General features: G+C 43.6%; 1 protein-coding gene across 2 annotated transcripts in view; it reads left to right on the top strand.

Moving 5' to 3' along the window:
• Window positions 1-10,012: 10,012 nt before the first annotated feature.
• Window positions 10,013-21,771, top strand: part of GOPC (golgi associated PDZ and coiled-coil motif containing) — a 41,696-nt gene continuing 29,937 nt past the window's right edge. For both annotated transcript variants that reach the window (XM_065401892.1, XM_065401893.1), the window contains exon 1: window positions 10,013-10,306. In XM_065401892.1, coding sequence (XP_065257964.1) covers window positions 10,013-10,306 — 294 coding nt within the window. The remainder of the gene's footprint in view (window positions 10,307-21,771) is intronic.

Here is a 21,771-nt window from a genome sequence, read left to right as displayed (position 1 = left end):
CCTGTCTGTGATTTCTGCTACACACTCCACCCTCCCAACCATTCTAAAACATGACCAGGAACACCATTCCACTGTAACATAATTGGCCTTTGCTCCAGGTATTGCATGTCAGTCAGGTTATGGGGAGGGGCGGTCAGGTGGAAGGGGAAGTAACAGCAATAGAATGTTTGTATACCAAGGAGTGAAGCGTTCAGGGAGATATATTCCCTGCTTGCCGAGGATGGTGGAGGCTGGATAAAGTAGTAGAGAGGGGGGCCAAGTGGAGGGGGAACTCAGTGAATGGGTCAGAGGCACGGCTGGGGAGGAGTGCAGAATCAGGGCTGGGGAGGCAAAGCTGGTGTATGGCTGGTGTGTGGAGATGGCTCAGAATGCAAATTGTGGGACATGGGTACGTACAAAAAAAAATCTAAATTAACACAGAGTTAAGGTTGCTTGGTGGTATGTCGCCCTCTTGCAGAATGCTGAGTTGAGTAAAACTCAAACGCCTGAAAACCAAGAAATGCAGTTAAGTTTGTCCATGCAACATTGGAGGCAGGTATTGCAGGCCCTAAGCCTCCCCAAACAGCCCCACATGGCCCCGCCCACGCTCCACCCCAAGGCCCCTTCCTGCTTGCCGCTTCCCTCTTGGCCCCAACCCAGGCAGGCTGCTCCTCTTCCCGGAAGTGGGCTGGGGCTAGGGCAGGCCAGCCTGCGGCCAGGACTTGGGGCATCTGGAGCTGCCCAGCACTGGGGGCCCCCCTAGGCACTGGGAACGTGCCACCCGGTGCTTCAGGGCTGGGGCCACCTGCCCAGTGCTTAGGTCACCCAGCATTGGGGCTGCCCAGCACTCCGGGGCTGGGGCCGCAGTGCCCTGTGCTTGGGGGGGCTGGGGTGGTGGGGCCAGCAGCCATGGGGGGGTGTGGGGGGCTCGGGGCTCCAGCAGGGGAGGAGGGGCGGAAGGGTGGCAGGGCCTCAGGCAGAAGGGTGGGGTGGGGCTAGCGTCCTCGAATGAGCGACTCTCACACCGCCCATGCCATGCAACCTTAATTCTGCCCTCTTTCAGCAATGCCCCAATATATCATGTTAACACACACACCTTTACGCTGCCAACCCCACAGTTAATGAAAGGTACAAGTTCTCCATCTCCATTTGATAACCCATTCTCTCTCACCCACAGGATTCCATATAACACAAAGTACAAAAAGGAAAGAGAGAGAGAGAGAGACAATGATTCTATAGTTCAGTTGTTAGGGCACCCACATGGCAGGTGGGATACCTGGGTCCAATCCCCCTGCTCCAATCACTCTTTCATTATTTATCCACAGTGGAACAGCTTCAACAGAGAGACTGAGGGTGATGTGATTCACATGAGACTATCCTAGAGCTCAGTGATTAAAGCACTCTCCTGAGAGGTGGGAGACCCCTGCTCAAATCTTTTCTCTCTCTCTCTACCAGAGAGAATTAAACCTGAGTCTGCACATTCCAGGCAAATGCTCTAACCACTGAGCTACAAGTTATAAGGTGGGCCACCACCTCTGGCCAGATTTTGAATGGGACCCAATCCAGTGGGTGTGCTCAAAGGGATTGGACCCCACACACAAGATAAGCAGCCGAACACCTATCTTCTGTTTCATGATTCTCTCTGGAGTGTAGGTGGGAGATAGGTGTCCAGATGTCTAGAAGGAGGCAGCAGTGTGCATGCTCAGAGGCAGAAATGTAGGTGCCAGGGGAACATTTACCCTGAAAACTTGGGCACTGAGTGAGTTTAGGCACCTACATGGTTCAGTGGGAGTTTTGTGGGTTGCAGTGGAGCCAAAACTGGGATTTATGAGCCTGAACCCAAGACTTAGGTGCCTAAAGCCAGGGTTTAGGTACCTACGTACCTTTGTAGATCCCACCCTATCCCAATTCAGCAAAGCACATACCTATGGTTTAATACCACAGTCTGATACTAATACAAACACATTTAACTTCCTAAGTGAAGAACTAATCTGTGAGAGTGCTTTGGGAGCGGGAGGAGCAAAAGGGAAACCTTGTTTGACCTGTGAAGTCTGATGACATGAGAAATAAATGTAGCACTGACAAGGGATGAAAGAAGTAAAATTAATGACTGGTAAATTCTGACACCATTGCAGATAATGCAGTTGTAAGATAAAGCCAAGCCAAACCCCCAGCAAAGGGAAAAAGATCATCCAAATTCAAGAACAGGTGATACTCTATAAAGGGACAGGTAGGCCGGTAGTTATACCAAGTTGTATGAGTTTAAAGGCAATGTTTACTATAGGTATTTTACACAGTAAGTATGAGAAACCTCCTTGCCAGTTGTCAAGATAAGCTGATATCTTTAAATGCAAGATGAAGGTATGTTAGCATGAAGTTCTAATGCCTAGGTAGGAGGAATTATTTGGGCCTTTTTTCTTTAAACTGAGGCAGCAGAAAGGAATGTAATTCCACATATATTTCTCCACTCTGACATTTACTGAAATCTATTTTAAATCAAGGCTAAGAAAAAAAATTGAAATCCTAATTCAAATGGATAGACTAATGTTATCATGTAACTGACCAAAGTTAACATAATGACATTTTACTAGTTGGACACAATTAAATGTTTTGATTCTCCATCAGACTTTCCCCTGCAGAAATTGCAGCCAGCATTATATGCCTCATGCAGTTATTTGGATGGAGCTCAGACATGAGCTCAGTTAGGCTCAGTCCCCACAAGGGCATACAGGAGCATTTCAAACCAGTTTGGCTTCAGTCAAATAGAGTTGTAGAACAGTTTGTAGCCCCGCTAAGTAGTGTTGCAACTCTATTTAAATACTGTGGTAGAACCCTGCTGACAGCATCAGTGGTGGAGGCAGCTCAGTCAACAAAGTTTTGGTGAACATAGTAGTTGTTCACATTGTTTTGGGGGGGAGGACTGAGAGCATACTGACCAAAATGAAGAAGTGAAAATGAACTTTTTTGTTGGTGTCCGGTTGGCAGAGTTGCTGTCTGAATGATTATTTTAATGCTGCTGGGCGGTCTTGTTTTAAAAGTAATTTGTGTTAAGGCTGAGCCTTGACTTAGAACCTTGTATAGTGTTATAAGCTGAAACCATGCTAAAACAGTGTTGGCTCTGAGTTAAAAACAGTTGTCAAGTATAGTATTGCTTAGAAAGTGCTTGCAGATTTCAGTTTTTGCTCCAACTATGGACAGGGCTTAGTAGCAGGATTGCCCTTCAACACTAAATTAAGATGCAGTTAATTTGAATAATAAACAGCAAGTTACCTGAATTGTGTACCTTCCAGTGGTTTGCAGTAACAGTCTTGCAGGCCTCTTGCTAACTTTGTGATATCAGAAGGGGTTGTCCATACATTGCATAAAGCAAAAGAGAGTGATTGGGTCCTTAATTTGCATGTTTGTTCAGTGTTACAAAGTGTTACAAGGGGTAGGTAAGTCTTGAAAATCATTGAAAAATGTATTATGGAATTTGTCAGCCCTGGGGGAAGGACAGTGGCACCTAGTCCTTAATGGGAAGGAGTTTACTTTTCTGCAATGCTTCAGGAAGCCTATGTTGACTGAAGTACCCTGACTCTGAAGCTGAATGATTTAATTGTCAACATTGCCAACTATTTCACTGCTGATCAAATCACACAAGACAGAGGGCCAATGAACAGTTGATGTCATTTGTATGCAGAGCATGCAAGAAAGGGAATGATAATGATTCTGTACAATTTGCTGAGAGTGGTGACTTTGGGGAATCTTAAGTGGACAGGGCTTGGTTGAACCAACTCATAAGCACGTAAGAATGGCCTTACTGGACTAGGCCAATGGTCCATCTAGCCCATATTCCTGTCTTGTGACAGTGGCTGGCGCCAGATGCTTCAGAGGGAATGAATCCCATCTGGCAATTAGAGGTTTAGGGACATCCAGAGCATGGGGTTGTGTTTCTGACCATCTTGGCTAATAACCATTGATGTACCTATCCTCATATCTAATGCTTTTTTTAACCCACTTATACTTTAGTCCAGGGGTAGGTAACCTATGGCATGCGTGCCGAAGGCGGCACGCGAGCTGATTTTCAGGGGCACTCACACTACCCGGGTCCTGGCCACCAGTCTGGGAGACTCTGCATTTTAATTTAATTTTAAATGAAGCTTCTTAAACATTTTAAAAACCTTATTTACTTTACATACAACAATAGTTTGGTTATATATTATAGACTTATAGAAAGAGACCTTCTAAAAACGTTAAAATGTATTACTGGCATGCGAAACCTTAAATTAGAGTGAATAAATGAAGACTCGGCACACCACTTCTGAAAGGTTGCCGACCCCTGCTTTAGTCCTTCACAGCATCCCCTAGCAACGAGCTCCACAGGTTGACTTGTGTGTTGTATGAAGAAATATTGCTGTATGTGTGTTTTGCTGCCTATTAATTTCATTGGGTGACCCCTGGTTCTTGTGTTATGTGAAGGGGTAAATAAGACTTCCTTATTCACATTCACCACACCATCAATAATTTTATAGACCTCTATCATATCCCATCCTTAGTCATCTCTTTTTCAAGCTGAACAGTCTCCGTTTTTTAAATCTCTCCTCATACGGAAATTGTTCCATACCCTTAATCATGTTTTTTGCTCTTCTTAGTGACTTTTCCAATTCCAGGATCTTTTTTGAGATGGGGCAACCAGAACTGTACACAGTATTCAAGTTGTGTGCGTACCATGAATGTATATAGTGGCATTATGATATTTTCTGTCATATTATCTATCCCTTTCCTAATGGTTCCTAACATTGTTAGCTTTTTTGACTGCCATTGCACATTGAGCAGATTGTGACCAGGGCCGGCTCTAGGATTTTTGCCGCCCAAGGCAAAAACAATTTTGGCCGCCCCCCCCCCCCCGTTTTTTAATTACCCCCACCCCCGGCCCCGCCTCAACTCCGCCCCTTCCCCAAATCCCCAGCCCTGCCTCCCCTAAAAATGTGCCGCCCCAAGCACCAGCTTGTTTTGCTGGTGCCTAGAGCCGGCCCTGATTGTGACATACTATACCCTGGGGGAGCGTCTTGTAACCCCCATGTTCCTCATTTGTATATAACTGTGATATTGTATATAAAGCATGCCATGTGAGGTATCAGGGAAAAGGTTATGATTGGCTGAAAGTCACTGTTCTATCTAAATATGTATATCATTAATGCATATGAAGTTATGAGAATGTGTTGTATGGTTGCCACAAAAATATGCTGTGGATTTGGGAAGCCTGTAACTGGGAATGTCCATTTGATGCAACTGGTTTTACACTGAACACATACTGTCCAATTCATCAACTGAACTGTTCAATTCATCAAATGGATGAGCAGTATATAGGCTGATTTTTTCCTTCCTTCCTTCCTTCCTCCTAGGCAGGAATTCCTCGGTTCACGGGGCTCAGTTTCATCTAAACTTAAAAAAAGAAAAAGATCTCTGCTTTCACGAGTCAGCCAACTTTGTGAGGCTTGATAGAAGATACAAAGTGGGTGAGGTAATATCTTTTATTGAACAAACTTCTGTTGGTGAGAGAGACAAGCTTCCAAGATACACAGAGCTCTTCTTCATGTCTTGGTGTAGCTCGAAAGCTTCTCTCTCTCTCACTTACAAATAAAAGATCCAATAAAAGATTTTACCTCACCCACCGTGTCTCTCTAATATCCTGGGACCAACACGGCTACAACTACACTGCATATTCTCTATATAGTCATCCTCTGTCTGCTGTTAGAAGAGAAAATGTCAAAATTAATTAATCTAACCATTATTCAAGTGAACAGTTTAGTGGAACTAGAATAGTCTTTGGCTTACCATGGCAAGGTGCTGTTATGAATGCAATTTACAGTAGGAAAGCTTTTGGCTCAGAGTGGAATTTTCACTACACCATAAATCTGACTCATTGGGGAATCTAATGATTATTTTCATCCTTGATTGTTGGGATTAAGACAGAACTGTGGTCTTAATCAAAACTGTCTGGGAGAGAGAAGAGAAGCATCCTCCCCTTTAAAACATGTTCTATTAATAAAAAACAGATCTAACTGGGCATCTCAGGCATTTCCCCTCAGATCATGTGCTCAGGTTTATTTATGGATGAAGATTCACAGTAAATACTGCACTTTTTCAAAATCAAATTTCTCACCAATACACATCTCATTCTGAAAAAAATAGCAAGATTTGGAGGAATTCTAAAAATGAGAAGTAGCACAAGAATCAAATGCAATGATAAGTCAATTTTCTCTGCAGAGATCTGTGTTTGGCTAGGGTGCACCAGAAGTCAATTATTTCTTAAAAATTCTCTGTTGTCCAATTGTTTACAAAAAGGACAACAGTGGGAATTCTCACCATTACACTAGCAATGGGGGAAAAGGTATTGATTTTTGAATCCATGGAATAATTGCGCCCCCCCCCCCCCCCCCCGCCTTGGATTTACTTTAATTACAGTTCGGAGACTGACTAGATCTTAAATCTCAGTTCTGAAAATAGCAACAGAGGGTCCTGTGGCACCTTTAAGACTAACAGAAGTATTGGGAGCATAAGCTTTCGTGGGTGAGAACCTCACTTCTTCAGATGCAAGTAATGGAAATCTCCAGAGGCAGGTATAAATCAGTATGGAGATAACGAGGTTAGTTCAATCAGGGAGGGTGAGGTGCTCTGCTAGCAGTTGAGGTGTGAACACCAAGGGAGGAGAAACTGCTTCTGTAGTTGGATAGCCATTCACAGTCTTTGTTTAATCCTGATCTGATGGTGTCAAATTTGCAAATGAACTGGAGCTCAGCAGTTTCTCTTTGGAGTCTGGTCCTGAAGTTTTTTTGCTGTAAGATGGCTACCTTTACATCTGCTATTGTGTGGCCAGGGAGGTTGAAGTGTTCTCCTACAGGTTTTTGTATATTGCCATTCCTGATATCTGACTTGTGTCCATTTATCCTCTTGCGTAGTGACTGTCCAGTTTGGCCAATGTACATAGCAGAGGGGCATTGCTGGCATATGATGGCATATATAACATTGGTGGACATGCAGGTGAATGAGCCGGTGATGTTGTAGCTGATCTGGTTAAGTCCTGTGATGGTGTTGCTGGTGTAGATATGTGGGCAGAGTTGGCATCGAGGTTTCTTGCATGGGTTGGTTCCTGAGTTAGAGTTGTTATGGTGCGGTGCGTGGTTGCTGGTGAGAATATGCTTAAGGTTGGCGGGTTGTCTGTGGGCGAGGACTGGCCTGCCTCCCAAGGTCTGTGAAAGTGAGGGATCATTGTCCAGGATGGGTTGTAGATCACTGATGATGCGTTGGAGAGGTTTAAGCTGAGGACTGTAGGTGATGGCCAGTGGAGTTCTGTTGGTTTCTTTTTGGGGCCTGTCTTGTAGCAGGAGGCTTCTGGGTACACGTCTGGCTCTGTTGATTTGTTTCTTTATTTCCTTGTGTGGGTATCGTAGTTTTGAGAATGCTTGGTGAAGATCTTGTAGGTGTTGGTCTCTGTCTGAGGGGTTGGAGCAGATGCGATTGTACCTCAGTGCTTGGCTGTAGACGATGGATCGTGTGGTGTGTCTGGGGTGGAAGCTGGAGGCATGAAGGTAGGTGTAGCAGTCGGTGGGTTTTCGGTATAGGATGGTGTTACGTGGCCATCGCTTATTTGTACGGTGGTGTCTAGGAAGTGGACCTCCCGTGTAGATTGGTCCAGGCTGTGGTTGATGGTGGGGTGGAAGCTGTTGAAATCATGGTGGAATTCTTCCAGGGTCTCCTTCCCATGGGTCCAGATGATGAAGATGTCATCAATGTAGCGTAGGTAGAGAAGGGGCGTGAGTGGACGAGAGCTGAGGAAGCGTTGTTCCAGGTCAGCCATTAAAATGTTGGAAATGTTGCAAATTTGACACCATCAGATCAGGATTAAACGAAGACTGTGAATGGCTATCCAACTACAGAAGCAGTTTCTCCTCCCTTGGTGTTCACACCTCAACTGCTAGCAGAGGACCTCACCCTCCCTGATTGAACTAACCTCATTATCTCCATACTGATTCTTGCCTGCATATTTATACCTGCCTCTGGAAATTTCCATTACATGCGTCTGATGAAGTGGGCATTCACCCACGAAAGCTTATGCTCCAATACATCTGTTAGTCTTAAAGGTGCCACAGGACCCTCTGTTGCTTTTTACAGATTCAGACTAACACGGCTACCCCTCTGATACTTGAGTTCTGAAAATAGTTGCAATACATGCCTTTACTTCTGGCCACCAACAGATGGCAGCACTTGAATATCAAAGTCCTCATCTGGGACTGGATCTTCAGTCCTTCCACAAACAAAATTCTCCCTTTAGATCAGAGACCTGATCGTGGAGTCTGCACTCAGCAAAAAATCTCCCTATTGAAATCAAGTTTTGCCTGAATGTGGATTGCAGAATTAGGTCTTTGAATTGCCTGGTTGTTGGCAATTGGTAATTACCAGACAGCAATAACAACATTATAATACTAAGCATTTGCTCTTCTTCAGCAGCATTTATCCAAGGAGCTCACTTTACAAATTAATTCCTCCTATGAGGTAATTAATCAGAACATTTTACAGATGTGGAAACTGAGGCACAGAAAAGGCATAACTGGCAATTGTATTCCATGTGTGACATTTTATGCAACTTACAAATATATGATATGGCTCATTTAGTAAGTTGCACATTTACAAGTAATTTGTATATGACCATAGCCTTGGCTTAATCTTAAAGTCAATGGACCCCCCCCCCCCAAAAAAAAAAAAACAGTGGTAGGGGCAGGACATGGAGCTGCACAAAATTTGTTAGCAGTGACAGATGGTTGCATGCTGAAGGGTGGGGGCTGTGTGGGGAGGAAGCTGGGATTGTGTAGAAGATGGGGGTGTCTGCGAACTGTGGGAGTGGAGATGGTGGGAACAATGAGAGGAGTATCTAAGGGAAGTTGGATTTGTGGGGGTTTCTGGGGACAGATGGATAGCTTTGGGAAGCTAGGGCCAGCTAGTTTTCTGCCGGGCCTCGAGGGGAAAGGCTGGGGTCACGATCTGCGGAAAACTGGAGGTGGCCAGGAAGGACGTTGTGGGGGAAGACGGGGCCGGCTGGGGTTGTAAGGACTGGGAGGACGAGCTGTGAGGACTGACTGGATTCAAATGTTTGAGGGGTTCGCTCGCTGGGGGTGAGGCTGGAGGAAGGGGAGTTTAGGACCCGTACTGCCCCTCCCCGCCGGCTGCTATCCCTGCGCGGGCCCAGCAGGGGGCACAATGCGACTGGCCACTTGGCTACCGGCCCCAGCAGATGCTACAACAGCTGCTGGTGGCCACAGCGCCGGGGACGGGGTGTGTGTGTCAGCAGCAAGCCCGGCCGCCCAGGCGCGGACATCCCGCGAGCGCGAGGCTCCGAGAGACGCAGGCACGCGGCAGCCTGGCCACAGGCAGAGGCCGTTGGTGCGGGTCAGCCGCGGCTCCCGAGGGCGCCTCCCGGACCATTGTCTAAGCACCAACCCGGCCTCTGATCGACCCCAACGACTCAGGGCCTGCAGGCTCCGGGGAAGCCCCCTAACGCCGCTGCTCCGCAATGGGTGAGGTCTGGGCCGGCCGGCTCCCTCCCTGCAGTGAAGGGCTGGAGAAGGGGCAGGGGCGACGAGCGCTGCCAGGAACTGCAGCGACCCCCGGCGCAGTCTTAGCAGTGCGCATAGCAGGCAGCGCCTGCGCAGTATGAGTGGTGCAACGGCGCTGAGATCGCTGATGTGGGGATCGGCCATGCTCCCTGAACTGCGGTCTCAGTTGTGGCAGACAGCACAAGTCAATAGACGATCTCAGTCCACCCACAGAGCGCCGCCTCGCAACCTGTTTCGGCATCCGAGCGCATGCGCCGTAGGGACGCGTCGCTCCTCTCTCAGCCACTGTCACCAGCCCCGAGAGGAGGCTACTGCCGCCGCGACCTGCGGGCGTTGAGGGGGGCGGGCGCGCGCGCAGGTGTGTGTTGGGTGCCGCGCGGGCGTTGAGGAGAAGGGGCGCGCGCGCAGGGGGTGCCTCGCAGGCCGCGAGGGGTGTCAACATGTCCGGTATGGGGGCTGGTTCGTGCGGCTCGGGCTCCGGGGCCTGTGGCGGGGGGGTCGCCGCCGTCGCCTCCTCCCCGGGCGGGGGGGTGTCGATGTTCCGCTGGCTGGAGGTGCTGGAGAAGGAGTTCGATAAGGCCTTCGTGGACGTGGACTTGCTGCTGGGGGAGATCGACCCCGACCAAGCGGACATCACCTACGAGGGGCGGCAGAAAATGACCAGCCTCAGCTCCTGCTTCGCCCAGCTCTGCCACAAGGCGCAGACCGTGTCCCAGATCAACCACAAGCTGGAGGTGAGGGGGAAGGGTTAGGGACGGGGAAAGGACTGGGCATGAAGGGGGTGGAGCTGGGTGGCCGGGGGTTGAGTCGTCAGGGGAGGTGGGAAGGAAAAGGGCTTGACCGACTGATCCCCAGTGCCCTGATTGCTGCACTAGCCTCCCATTGAATAGACTGGGATTCGAGGTGTCTGTTCTGCTGTTCAGAGTCTTCCCTGCACTTGGCCCTAGCTATCTGGGACACCTCTTGCTCTCCTCTGCTGTAGCTTGGCTTCCCATGGCAGCTATGGGTTGCTAGACTAATTCATCCATAGACTAGTACAAAAACACACGACTTCAGCATAGCTTTCTTAGAATATTTTTTTCACAACTCAAAAAACAAAAAGCCACCTAGCTAGATGAACACGTTTAAGAATCTATAACCAAAAAAGCACTGTTCCCTATAGAAGGAAGCCGGGGAGAATATGTTTTAAAAACTCAAGGCACTCAGATATTATGGTGATATGCACTGTGTAAGAACCTGGATGGGTATCTAGATTGACCACCAAATCTAGCTCTCTCATTCCTCTGTATGATTCATAAGTAACTTAAATTGCCTTTTATGTGATCACCCCCTTACGATTAAGCTACAGCGTGGCCTATTGCAGAAATAGTTGACTGTAGGAAGAAAGCACCTTGGCCTTGGTTTTAATCCCGTTTCTTCCTGGCAGCAAGATATTGGTGTCCAAAATATCCCTTGGGTATTAATAACGCAGTAGCCAAGATGGAAAATATTTCAAAGTAGAGTACAAATTAATTCAGTAGATCGCGTTCATTTGTAATGAGCAAAGTTGTCTTGTATCTTACAGGAGTGCTTTCCAGACTGATGTTTATGGTATTATTTATGTGTGTGTTGCTGTACATTAGATATGACAAGGTTCCTGCTTGACAAATGTAAAGTATATAGCCATAATATGGTGGTCTACTGAGGAGTTACAATAGACAAAATCAACATGGATAGCATGTGATGGAAGTACTATTCAGTTTTATTATACCCCGTGAAACAGGTGTGTTTTATGAGCAATTTGAAGAGGAAGGAAGATGCATGGCAAATATTGATTTGGAAAGCTGTTCCACGTATAATTACTGGGGAAAACAATCATTAAATCTTGAATGAGGGAAGAGAAAAAGGGAACATTTAAGAGAGGTGCTTCAGTGCAGCATATGAGGTGGGACTGAGACAGGGTATAAGAAGCAATGAAGACTGAAGGTGATATTGGAGTTGTGGAGTGAGTAGAGACAATGCTCTTGATAGTGGGGGCACAATTTAAAGCAGCGGTTTTCAAACTTTTTGAGCTGAGCCTCCTCCCCCAATTTAAGTTACAATTTTTGGTTGCACCCCCCTGAATCCAGACAAAAGAGGTGAGTCAAGGGTGGAGGTAGTGCTCCCTCCCAAACGCCGGAGGTACCAGACAATGCTGCTCATCTCTCCCCCTTTCCCTTCCCCCGAATGTTCCTCCACGGCACTCAGTTTGAAAACCTCTGATTTAAAGGTTCTGGTGGTATACAGTGGGGTTTGTGGCAGGGCATATAAACCCTGACAGAAATCTGGGTGTGCACCGTGATCCTGCATCTCCGCATACACACACCTCGTCTCCGGGAGTGAGTGCTTGAAAAGTGAGGATAAGCTTCTTCATGTTAGTGAAATAATTTTCCATTGAGCAATTACTTTTAATACATCTTTGATATATACAGTTGGTTTTTTTGGTCTTTATCTTTTAAAAATAGCCATTAAAATGATTTATCTTGTTCACTGTAGTTTTCATGATATCGGTTTTGGGAAACCTTAAGTTTTAGAGACCTATATTTGAAATGGAAACTGCTTATTTGAAGGAACTGATGATACAGTTACAAGCTATGATGAGAATAAATGTCTTTGTCTTTATTACAGACCTTTAATCAAAAGACCTGGTGCTCAACATGAAGGATACAGTTTCAAATTTTGAAACAACTCACCTGGGTCAATATTGGTACTTGGAACATGATCAATAGACTCACTACAGTTTAAAATTCATGTTACTCTATTTTATGTAGTAATTAAAATGATAACCATTACCTAGTAGCTGGCTACCAGGATTTAAAAGCACCTGCATATTTTAGTTTGAAGCCTTCATTGGGGTCATGAAACTGTAGTGAAACACTGTTTGGTGGGGGTACCAACATTTACTCAGAGGGACAAGGTGGGTGAGATAATATTTTTTTATTGGACCAAAGTTGGTCAGAGAGACAAGCTTCCGAGCTTGCAGGCAGAGCTGTTTTGAAAGTTCGAAAGCTTGTCTCTCTCACCAACAGAAGTTGGTCCAGTAAAAGATATTATCTCACCAACTGTGTCTCTCTAATATCCTGGGACCAACACGGCTACAGCAGCATTGCCTATAACATTTACTCAGATCACTTGTTTCAACTATCATCTTAATTTTTACATAAGCTGTTAGCAGTAACAGAACACAAATCATGAATTCTGTTTTTATCTGGATAGGAGTAGTATTTTGACACTGAAGTACTACTGATTATCTGAAACTAAGGCCCCTCAATTTGGTAGATACTTGTATATGAGTTGCCTTATTGAGTGTGATGAGACTGTTTATTCATATTTTTGCCTGTGCCCATCACCATAGTATCTGTATAATGGTATATATGTGCAAAAGTATTTTCAGGACTGTGGGCCAACTGTATGTATAGAAAGGGTTGCTCTGTTAAGGTGGAAGGTGCTAGTAGTGGTGCCAAAGTGCTACTTCTCTTCCTCCTGCTCCATTTCAAAGCATTTCTAAATTTATTTATTTTTTACAATTCTCTTGAAATGTCAGTATTTTAGCATTGCATCTTAAACACGTCAGTAGTCTATTTACATACTATTTTGAAGAGTATAAGCAAATAAATAACTAATGCCTGTATCATGTTATTTTGTTTCATTTTTTGTTTGTTTGTTTTAAAACAGAACTCCCCTTTAGAGCTGTAGTGGTCATGTTATTGCGTTGCAGACAGGCAAACAGAAGTGCTGTTGAGTTGAGTGTAAGATCTTGGTTTGTTTTTTCTTGTTAATGAAGTTGCCCTTGAGGGCCACAGTTTAGTGCCTTGGGGGCTATGAATTGGACACTGCTGCTCTAAGGAGTTTGGTACTTAAAACATGTTTTTATATTGCCAGCACTTAGATATTACTACAGTGAACGGCAGCAATATAAAACTTGAAGATAGTCAGTAATTTAAGGGTAAAAAACATTCCAGGAATGCTGTAGTAAAATAGGTATTACAAACCCAGGAAATTCAGGTTATGATTACATTCAAAAGAAATCCAAATGGAGATGCACAGTTAAGACACCCAGACAACCTTAACTCTGCCCTGTAGTGACAACATGCAATAGGTATACAATTATGATTAATCCATAATAGTGTCTGTAGTCCCACATTAGTTTAATCTGATTTGTAAAGGCATATTAGATTTATTTTCATTGTTTTTCTTCATGTTAGTACTGGGTAGAGTTCAGGTTAAGCAGATTAAGTAAACCTCCTATGGCTACCATCTTTTCAGAAGTCATCTTGGCTTCATTTTTATTGGGAAAAATGGACAATGGTGGTGATTTTGAAAGAGGGTATCTTGACTGTGAATTTGTGTGGCCTCAGGCCCATTGAGAACAATAGGAGATGGCAGCCATTTTGAAATAGTTCAAGAAATTCCCTGTAGTACATTTATCAGTTTCTTCTGAAGAAGAAATTATTATGAAAAATAACGGGGGGAAATGACCATTAATAATTAAAAAAACAAAAACCAATCTTTTACTGTAGTCCATGCATGAAATTTCAGTGAATTTTAGCTTATAGGAAGTTTCAAGTGTTGTTCCACTGTTAAGATCATTCTGGATGAAAAGTGGTCTGAGATAGGGTGTTACATTTATTAAAGGATCTTTGTTTAATTAGGCTAATGGATTTATTTATAAATTCTTAAAATTTATTCTGTACTCAGAGTATATGTTGCGATTTTGGAGGTTACACTATTCTTTGTATGTAACAAAGTGTTTGAATACCTGCGCTTCCAGTACAAAACTGAACTCATCCTTAACTATGAGACTGTGACTTGCACTTCCATAAACTATATTTAAAAAGGCCATACCAAAACCTCTAAGGTGCCCTGATAATCAATTGTACTTAAAGTAACAGAGGCCCCAATTCAGCAAAAACACGTGTGTGCTTAACTTTAAACACATGAATAGCCTCCTATGCTTTCTTTAAGTACTTTGCTGAATAAGGCCCATTATGATAACTGCTCAGCACCTTAAATACTCATATACAAATAACTTGTTAACTCAGTCAGCCAGGAGTATTAAATAATCATATATAGGTAACAGTAAGGTTTCTGTCTTACCAAAAAAAACCCAGAACAAACAAGCAGGTGGAACCCTGTATCCATACAGAGTCCCATTGGTTTCTATACAAGTGCGGAGTCCAGATTAAGATTAAATTACAGGTTTGGGGTCTTACTCAGCTAACGGTAAATCGAGGAACCATGTCTGTAATATTTATCTTTGTATTTTCAGTGCAGCCTAATAAAGAGCTCTAAATATGTTGCCAGCATACATTCTTTTGAAATGTGGTTCTGAGTTTTCTCATTATTTAAAGAGACCATTTTAGATAAATCAGCACTCAGTTTTACTCCTAGATCTTTGCGTATGTTGGCATGGAAGTGTTGATACTGAATGTGATCTAGTCTTTTGAAACATCACCTGAATCAGATTTGGTCTAGTTAACTTTATATCCAGGGATGTGACCTTATTTTGTGATGTGGGAAGTGGAGGTGAAGATATGTCTGAATTCTTAAATATCATCAATATAAATCCAGGTTCATAAGGGTCATCAGCAGTATGCATGTTTAATTTATACGTTTCTCACCCATCTTCATGGCTTGAAGGGAGGAATTGGCTACACTTAATCCATATTCTGCTTCTGAAATCCTAGAGTTTTGTCTAAGAAGTTTTGATTACCTGACTTGTGCTTCAGAAATCAGTGTGTGTAAAAGACAAGACAAGAAAAGAAAAGTTGAACTTCCAAAGAGTAAATGCTAGGGTGCTACTGTTTTACTTTTAAATTTTATTCACTGAATTGTAACATTTGTATAGTTAATAACACTCTTAAAATAATGACACCAATAATAAGGAGCATAACCGTTTTTAGAAGGTATGGGTATTCTTGGAATACAATTAAAAAGAATAAGCAACTTGAAAAAATACTCCTGTGATACAGACATAATATTGAAATTTCCAACAAGAGTTACAGTTGATTAAAAAGGAATTCGGAACTGTATTTTTATAAATAAGTACAAATAATATGATACAGTCAAGTCCAGAGTAAAACTACAATTATGTACAAAACAATGGCAGCAATCAGTACATAAAACAAAATAAAAACACAACGATAATAGCTTGCAGCAGGAACAGGTATTTCCATTCTAACAGTAGAGATGGAAAATATTTTTATAAATATGAATATTAAATGATATCTCACTTATATCCAACCAAAACAACCCTTGTGATGTTTATATTTATTGTTAGCTTGTTCGTTATTAGTGTTCTACAAGGGAAAAAGAGTGAAAACTTGCAAAAAGTCATGTGTCTGGAATGGGTTTCAGCAAAACAGACAAAGCTGATGCTGTCTGTTGCTTTAGTCCTCCAGCCAATGTTTCAGCGTGTTTCATCAGGACTTTCTACTGGACCTGAGGAACAAGCAAATCAATACTAGTTGTCACATACCATTTTTCATTGTGTATGGAAATATATTTAAATTGGGCCAAAGTGAGTCAGAAGTTAAGGGTACGTTCACTACCATCTGTTGTATTTGTATGAAATACTTAAATTTTATTAAAGTTAAGGGACAATTCAGTTCAACTTTATCTTTGTTTTTGTTTGGATTATAGCATTAATTTAGGTCCTTAATATTTAGCTGCAGTGGTCTAAAATATTTGTATTTATTACAGCTGTTTGTATAGGAATAGCATGTTCTTTATGTTCTTCTCGGGGTTACAAGAATGGTGGAGCTTCTGTGTTAAACTTTAACTGAATGTTTTAACAGTTTGAAATCACTGAAACACCATAGTAAAATAAAGTTTGTCCTATTCTTTTATGTCGTTATGATAATCAGGACACAAATGTTATTTATAAATGTCATAATATTGTGTAAATCGGGGCTTGAAAAAAATCCATTCACCTGTGCAAAATGGAAAGCATTCTCTGGAAAGTTGGGGAGCCTAAGGTTTCTTTAAAAAAATTTTTTTTTACCAGTTATTGTTTTAAAGGTGTAGTGTTTATCTTTCTGAGGCTACAGACAGCTTCTGCTGCATCTATCTCTGCTAGGAACAGAGTGCAATTAACAAGACTCTGGTCAGTTTTTTAGAGCAAATCATGTCATTTTGATATTGTACTTCCTGAGAAGGTAGCAAACAGAGGTAGGTGTTGGAGGTATTCACTGGGAAAGAGGACTCAAATAATTGAGGCTAAGAAAGGAATAGAGTAGCTTCCATTGTCGCTTTTTTTGTGGCAGACTTGAGAGAAGGGTAGAGTAGTGGAGATCCCTCTTAGATCCTAAGTGACTCTGGAGGAAGAATATAGAGACAAAAGATTTTTCTCTTCCAGCAGGTAGAGGAAGGTGACACTTTGAAATGTATCAGGTATTAGTCAGAAACTGATCCAAAGATGAAGTCCTCAAGCAGACTAGGTACACTAAAAATCCCAGTATCTTTGGGGTATGCTTCTCCTGAACACATTGCCTCAGGGTGTTGTTTAGTGGAGCCTGACCACACTCGTTTCTTGTATCTGCCTTTGGTAAGTAAGTGTAGGCCTCAGACTAATAGGAAGTATATTTTTTTCAAGTCCTGATATGTGTTGAATTTATTTTGTACTTGTGTATGTCTCCAAGTTTAGCCCATACTAATAACTGTATTGTTTCTGAAGTATAATAGTTCCTTTGAAGAAAAATATAGGTTAACCAGCACTCCTCCCTTCAAAAAATCCCAACCATAACAAAATGTGTGACAAAAACAAAAATGTAGAGATGTGGAGGCTTTACAATTTGTATTGCCTTGTTTTGTGCAAGCCCTGTATAACACTGCAATAGGAGGTACAGAACAGTTCCACTATTGTAGTGTGCACTGGAATGGGGAAGGGAAGGATTCATTCCCTGGAGGAACTCCCCAGTTTACAACATTGCTGCTTGATCTGCATAATGGGGTCAGGATTTGGGCCTTATGCAATTCATATCTCTTTTCAGAGTTTAAGACCAGAAGATATCACCAGATCATCTGTGCTGACCTCCTGTACATCACAGGCCACTACACAGCACCCAGTCACCCCTATGCCATGCCCAACAACCAAAATTAGATCGAAGTATTACAGACCTCAGGAGCCTAAACTATTGTGTGCTACAGGCAGAGAACCGAAAGGACTGAGGTGCACCAGTGCCTCAGGCTTTTGTACTGGCAAGGAGTTGATTTAGTGAGATACACCCAGATGATCCTAGTAAGTGACCAATGCTCCATGCTACAGAGGAAGACAAAAATTCCCCTACATCCTGCCAATCTGACCTGTGGGAAAATTCCTTTCTGACCTAAATATGGCAGTCCATTAAACCCTGAGCATATGAGCAAGACCCACCTGCAAAGCAGAGAAAGAATTCTCAGTACCACCTCAGAGCACTAGCCCACTCCCTCCAGTGTCGCTTCTTCAGCCAGTGCTTCAGAGGAGGAAGACTACAAAAAACCCAGAATACATCGTGGGGGGAGGGAATTCCCTTCCTGGTGTCTACAGGTGATCAGCTGAAGCATGAGATTTTCGAAACATAAAACATGGCTAGGGCTTCTGATTTTTCAGCTTTAACCTATAAACACTGATAAAACCCAGCCTAGTACAAAAATTTTGAAAAGGGGTTTATCCAGTAAACATTGGAAACACCTTGTGTCTAAGGGATTGTCTATACAGAGCAGTAATGCAGACTACAAGGGTGTGATTTCTAAAGTGCACTAACGTACTTTAATTGATCTGTTTAGACTCTGCTGGTGTGTACTAAAGGTTCCCTAATGCACTTTAATGTAGTTGCGTTTGAAACAGTACTACTGTAAAAGGAGTCTGTGTGGCACCTGTCTAGCTGGGTTGAGGCTCCTTGTGATGCCCAGTTACCACCACAGGGTTGGCTCAGTCCAGGCCCCAGCCTCTTAGTCCCTGCAGTGAGCCCCACCCTTGTGGGCCTGCTTACTTTGTTTACAGGTGGGCAGAGCCGGCTCCAGGCACCAGCTGAGCAAGCAGGTGCTTGGGGCGGCCAAGGGGAAGGGGCGGCACGTCGGGCTCTTCGGCGGCAATTCGGCGGAGGGTCCCTGTCCCTCTCGGAGGGAAGGACCTGCCACCGAATTGCCGCCAAAGAAGAAAGCGGCGCGGTGGAGGAGCTGCCGCCGATCGCGATCGCGGCTTTTTTTTTTTTTTCGCCGCTTGGGGCGGCAAAAACCCTGGAGCCGGCCCTGCAGGTTGGGGGCGGGGGGGAGGGAGCAAAAGTTCAGACTCAACAGAGAACAAGTCCCTCCCTGGGGTAAGCAAAAAGGTCAGTGGCATCACCTTACTTGAGGGGTACCTGGGTAACAGCTTTACTGGACTCATAGCAAGGTAGCCAAGTCAGTCTGTCCTTACCAGGCTTGCCCCGGGGATTCCCCTTTGCCGACTGCAGCTTCCTCCTTTTAAAGCCCTCCTCCCTGCCAACCTACCTTAGCACACAGAGCCTCCATAACCCTTTCCCTCTGAGCGCAGGGTTTATACATCCCATCACAACTATGTTAAAGTGCACTAGGGAACATTATAAAGAGATTATTCATAGAAAGTCCTGGACATTACATAGAACTCAACAATTGCTAAAAATAAATTGTGATAAATGAAATAAATAACCCCCAAAAAACAGAAGCTCTAGACATGGCTTTAAGATTTCTTTTTTCACACTCAGGAAGACAGTATTATATATTAGTTTACACTTGGTTCATGTTTGGAGGGTGTATTTTCTAATTGCAAGACTAGAAATGTTCTTAAATGAAAATTTAGTTTCTGCAGAAATTGGTGGGTGAGTCCCCACCTTCCAATTTCTGGGGAAAGTTTAATTCTTGCTGTTGGGATGTGGAATAGAGGATTTGATAAGCCATGCTTATATTATAGAAACACTTCTTTTTAGTAAGATACAAGTAGTGTCAGTAGCCTGCAGGCCAGAAGACTAATAGCCAAAATCAGGTGTGGATTTGTAAACTACATATTACTTAATGGAGTTAATTGAGACTTGATATAAGTTACATGAGGAGAGGCTACTGTGAAAAACAGTAACCCCCACTCACACACATCTTAAGTGTTTAACTACATTCCAACAGGTTTGTGTCCTGATCCTGCAAAGAAGTCCACATATGTGGACTCCTGCATCTGCATGAAGCATTATTGAAGTAATGTACGGTGCCTTTTTTTAACAGTGTCAAACACACTATTGATGTTTAATAAACTGTAAAAAAAAAAAATTTTTTGTCTGATCATGGTCTCCTTTATCCAATAAAAGTTTCACCTTTTTTTGTTTTGGTGATATTCACAGTACTTCTATAATAAATTAAATGTCTTAACATGAGTTACCCTTACAATGATTCGAGAGCTCAGTGGTTACAAACTTCACAAAAGCGTTAAGTAGTGCATCTTAGTCACTTTGATATAGTTCGTGTTTATGTTCAGAAGTTTGGTGTGAGACTAGAAATTAGTGTATGGCATAAATGGTCAAGGTAGAACAAAGCCAACTTCCCTGTGTCCTTGGAAGCCTTCCAGCATTCCCCTCCCAGCTTTCTGTGGGGTTCCATAGAGCTCTGTCCTTTGTTCCCTTCTCCCTCTACATCCTATCTCTGGGTAGTGTCATCCACAAGCCTGAATTCAACTACCATCTCTATGATGACAATACTCAGATCTACCTCTCTTCTCCAGACTTGTCTCCTCTTGGCCTGTGTCTTTGACTCTCCTCATGGATGTCTTACCATCAACTGAAGTTCAGTGTGTTTAAAACAGAGCTCCTAATCTTCCCCAAAGCCCTCCTGGTTTCCTCCTTTCTTGATCACTATGGACAACATCACCATCCTGCCTGTTGCTCAGTCCCATAACCTGGGTGTCATATTTGACCTCTCTAGGTCCTCAAATCCAGGTTATATCTAAATCTTGCAGATTCTTTCTGCATAACATCTATAAGATATGACTTTTCTTATCCATCCATACTGCTAACACTCTTGTCCAAGCTCTCATCATCTTGTGTCTCGATTACTGCAACTTTCTTCTCTCTGGGCTTGACCAATGCAATCTTGCCGTGCTCGTATCCATTCAGAATGGTGCTGCAAAGATCATTTTCCTAGCCCATTGCCTTGATTGTGACACCCCTTTGCATCTCTCCACTAGCTTCCTCTTCTCTGTCGCATCAAAAATAAGCTGTTTATAAACACTTTCAAGGCCCATCACAGTTAATCCCCACCCTATCTATTATCTCATTTGGTATTGAGCTGTTGACTCCCACCTCCAATGTACCCATGATGTCACCTCCATTGCTAACTTGTTTGTGTGCTTTCTTCCATCCTGCCCCTCACACTTGTGAGGCATTCCCCATTAATATCCTTAAAGCTATCTATCCTCCTTCAAATCCCTCCTTAAAACTCCTTTGCTGTGATGCCTACAAAAAACTTGACAACAGTTAGGTTGCTTGTGTACTGAGACCACTGCGTATTATGCTGACCAATATTGTTTCATTGTTTTCTTGTACTTGTCTGCATCCATCTGTTGTCTCTTATCTAATTTTAAGGCCAGGTCTACACTGACAAGTTAGGTAACCCAGCTACATTGTTTAGGGGTGTGAAGAATCTACACCCCTGAGCTACGCAGCAAAGCCAACATAACTCCTGGTGTATACAGCACTAGGTTGATGGAAGAATTCTTCCTATTGCTGTAGTGAGTGTCTACTCTGAAGCGCTACAGTGGCGCAACTGCTGCTGTAGCAGTTTAAGTGTAGACGTAGTCTTAGGGCTAGTCTACACTGGCAACGTTAAAGCACTGCCACGGCAGCGCTTTAACGTGGCTTGTGTAGTCATGGCAGCTGTCCCAGGGCTCTAAAAAAACCACCTCCACGAGGGGCGTACAGCTCCCAGCGCTGGTGCACTGACTACACTGGCACTTTACAGCGCTGAAACTTGCTGTGCTGGGGGGGGGGGGGTATTTTTCACCCCCCGAGTGAGAAAGTTGCAGTACTGTAAAGTGCCAGTGTAGACAAGACCTTAGACTGTAAGTTCTCTCTGTCTTTGTGCTAAATGCTGTACAAAATACAATGCGGATTTGTCCATAACTAGGGCTCCTACGTGCTATGGTAATACAAATAAGTAATAATTTTCAATCAAGTTTCATTTTTTGACACTTACCTTGCTA

The sequence above is a fragment of the Emys orbicularis genome, chromosome 3 (genome assembly GCF_028017835.1).
Source record: "Emys orbicularis isolate rEmyOrb1 chromosome 3, rEmyOrb1.hap1, whole genome shotgun sequence".
Lineage (NCBI taxonomy): Eukaryota > Metazoa > Chordata > Testudines > Emydidae > Emys > Emys orbicularis.
Note: the sequence above shows the minus strand (reverse complement) of the source record. Positions and strands in the feature narration are given on the sequence as shown.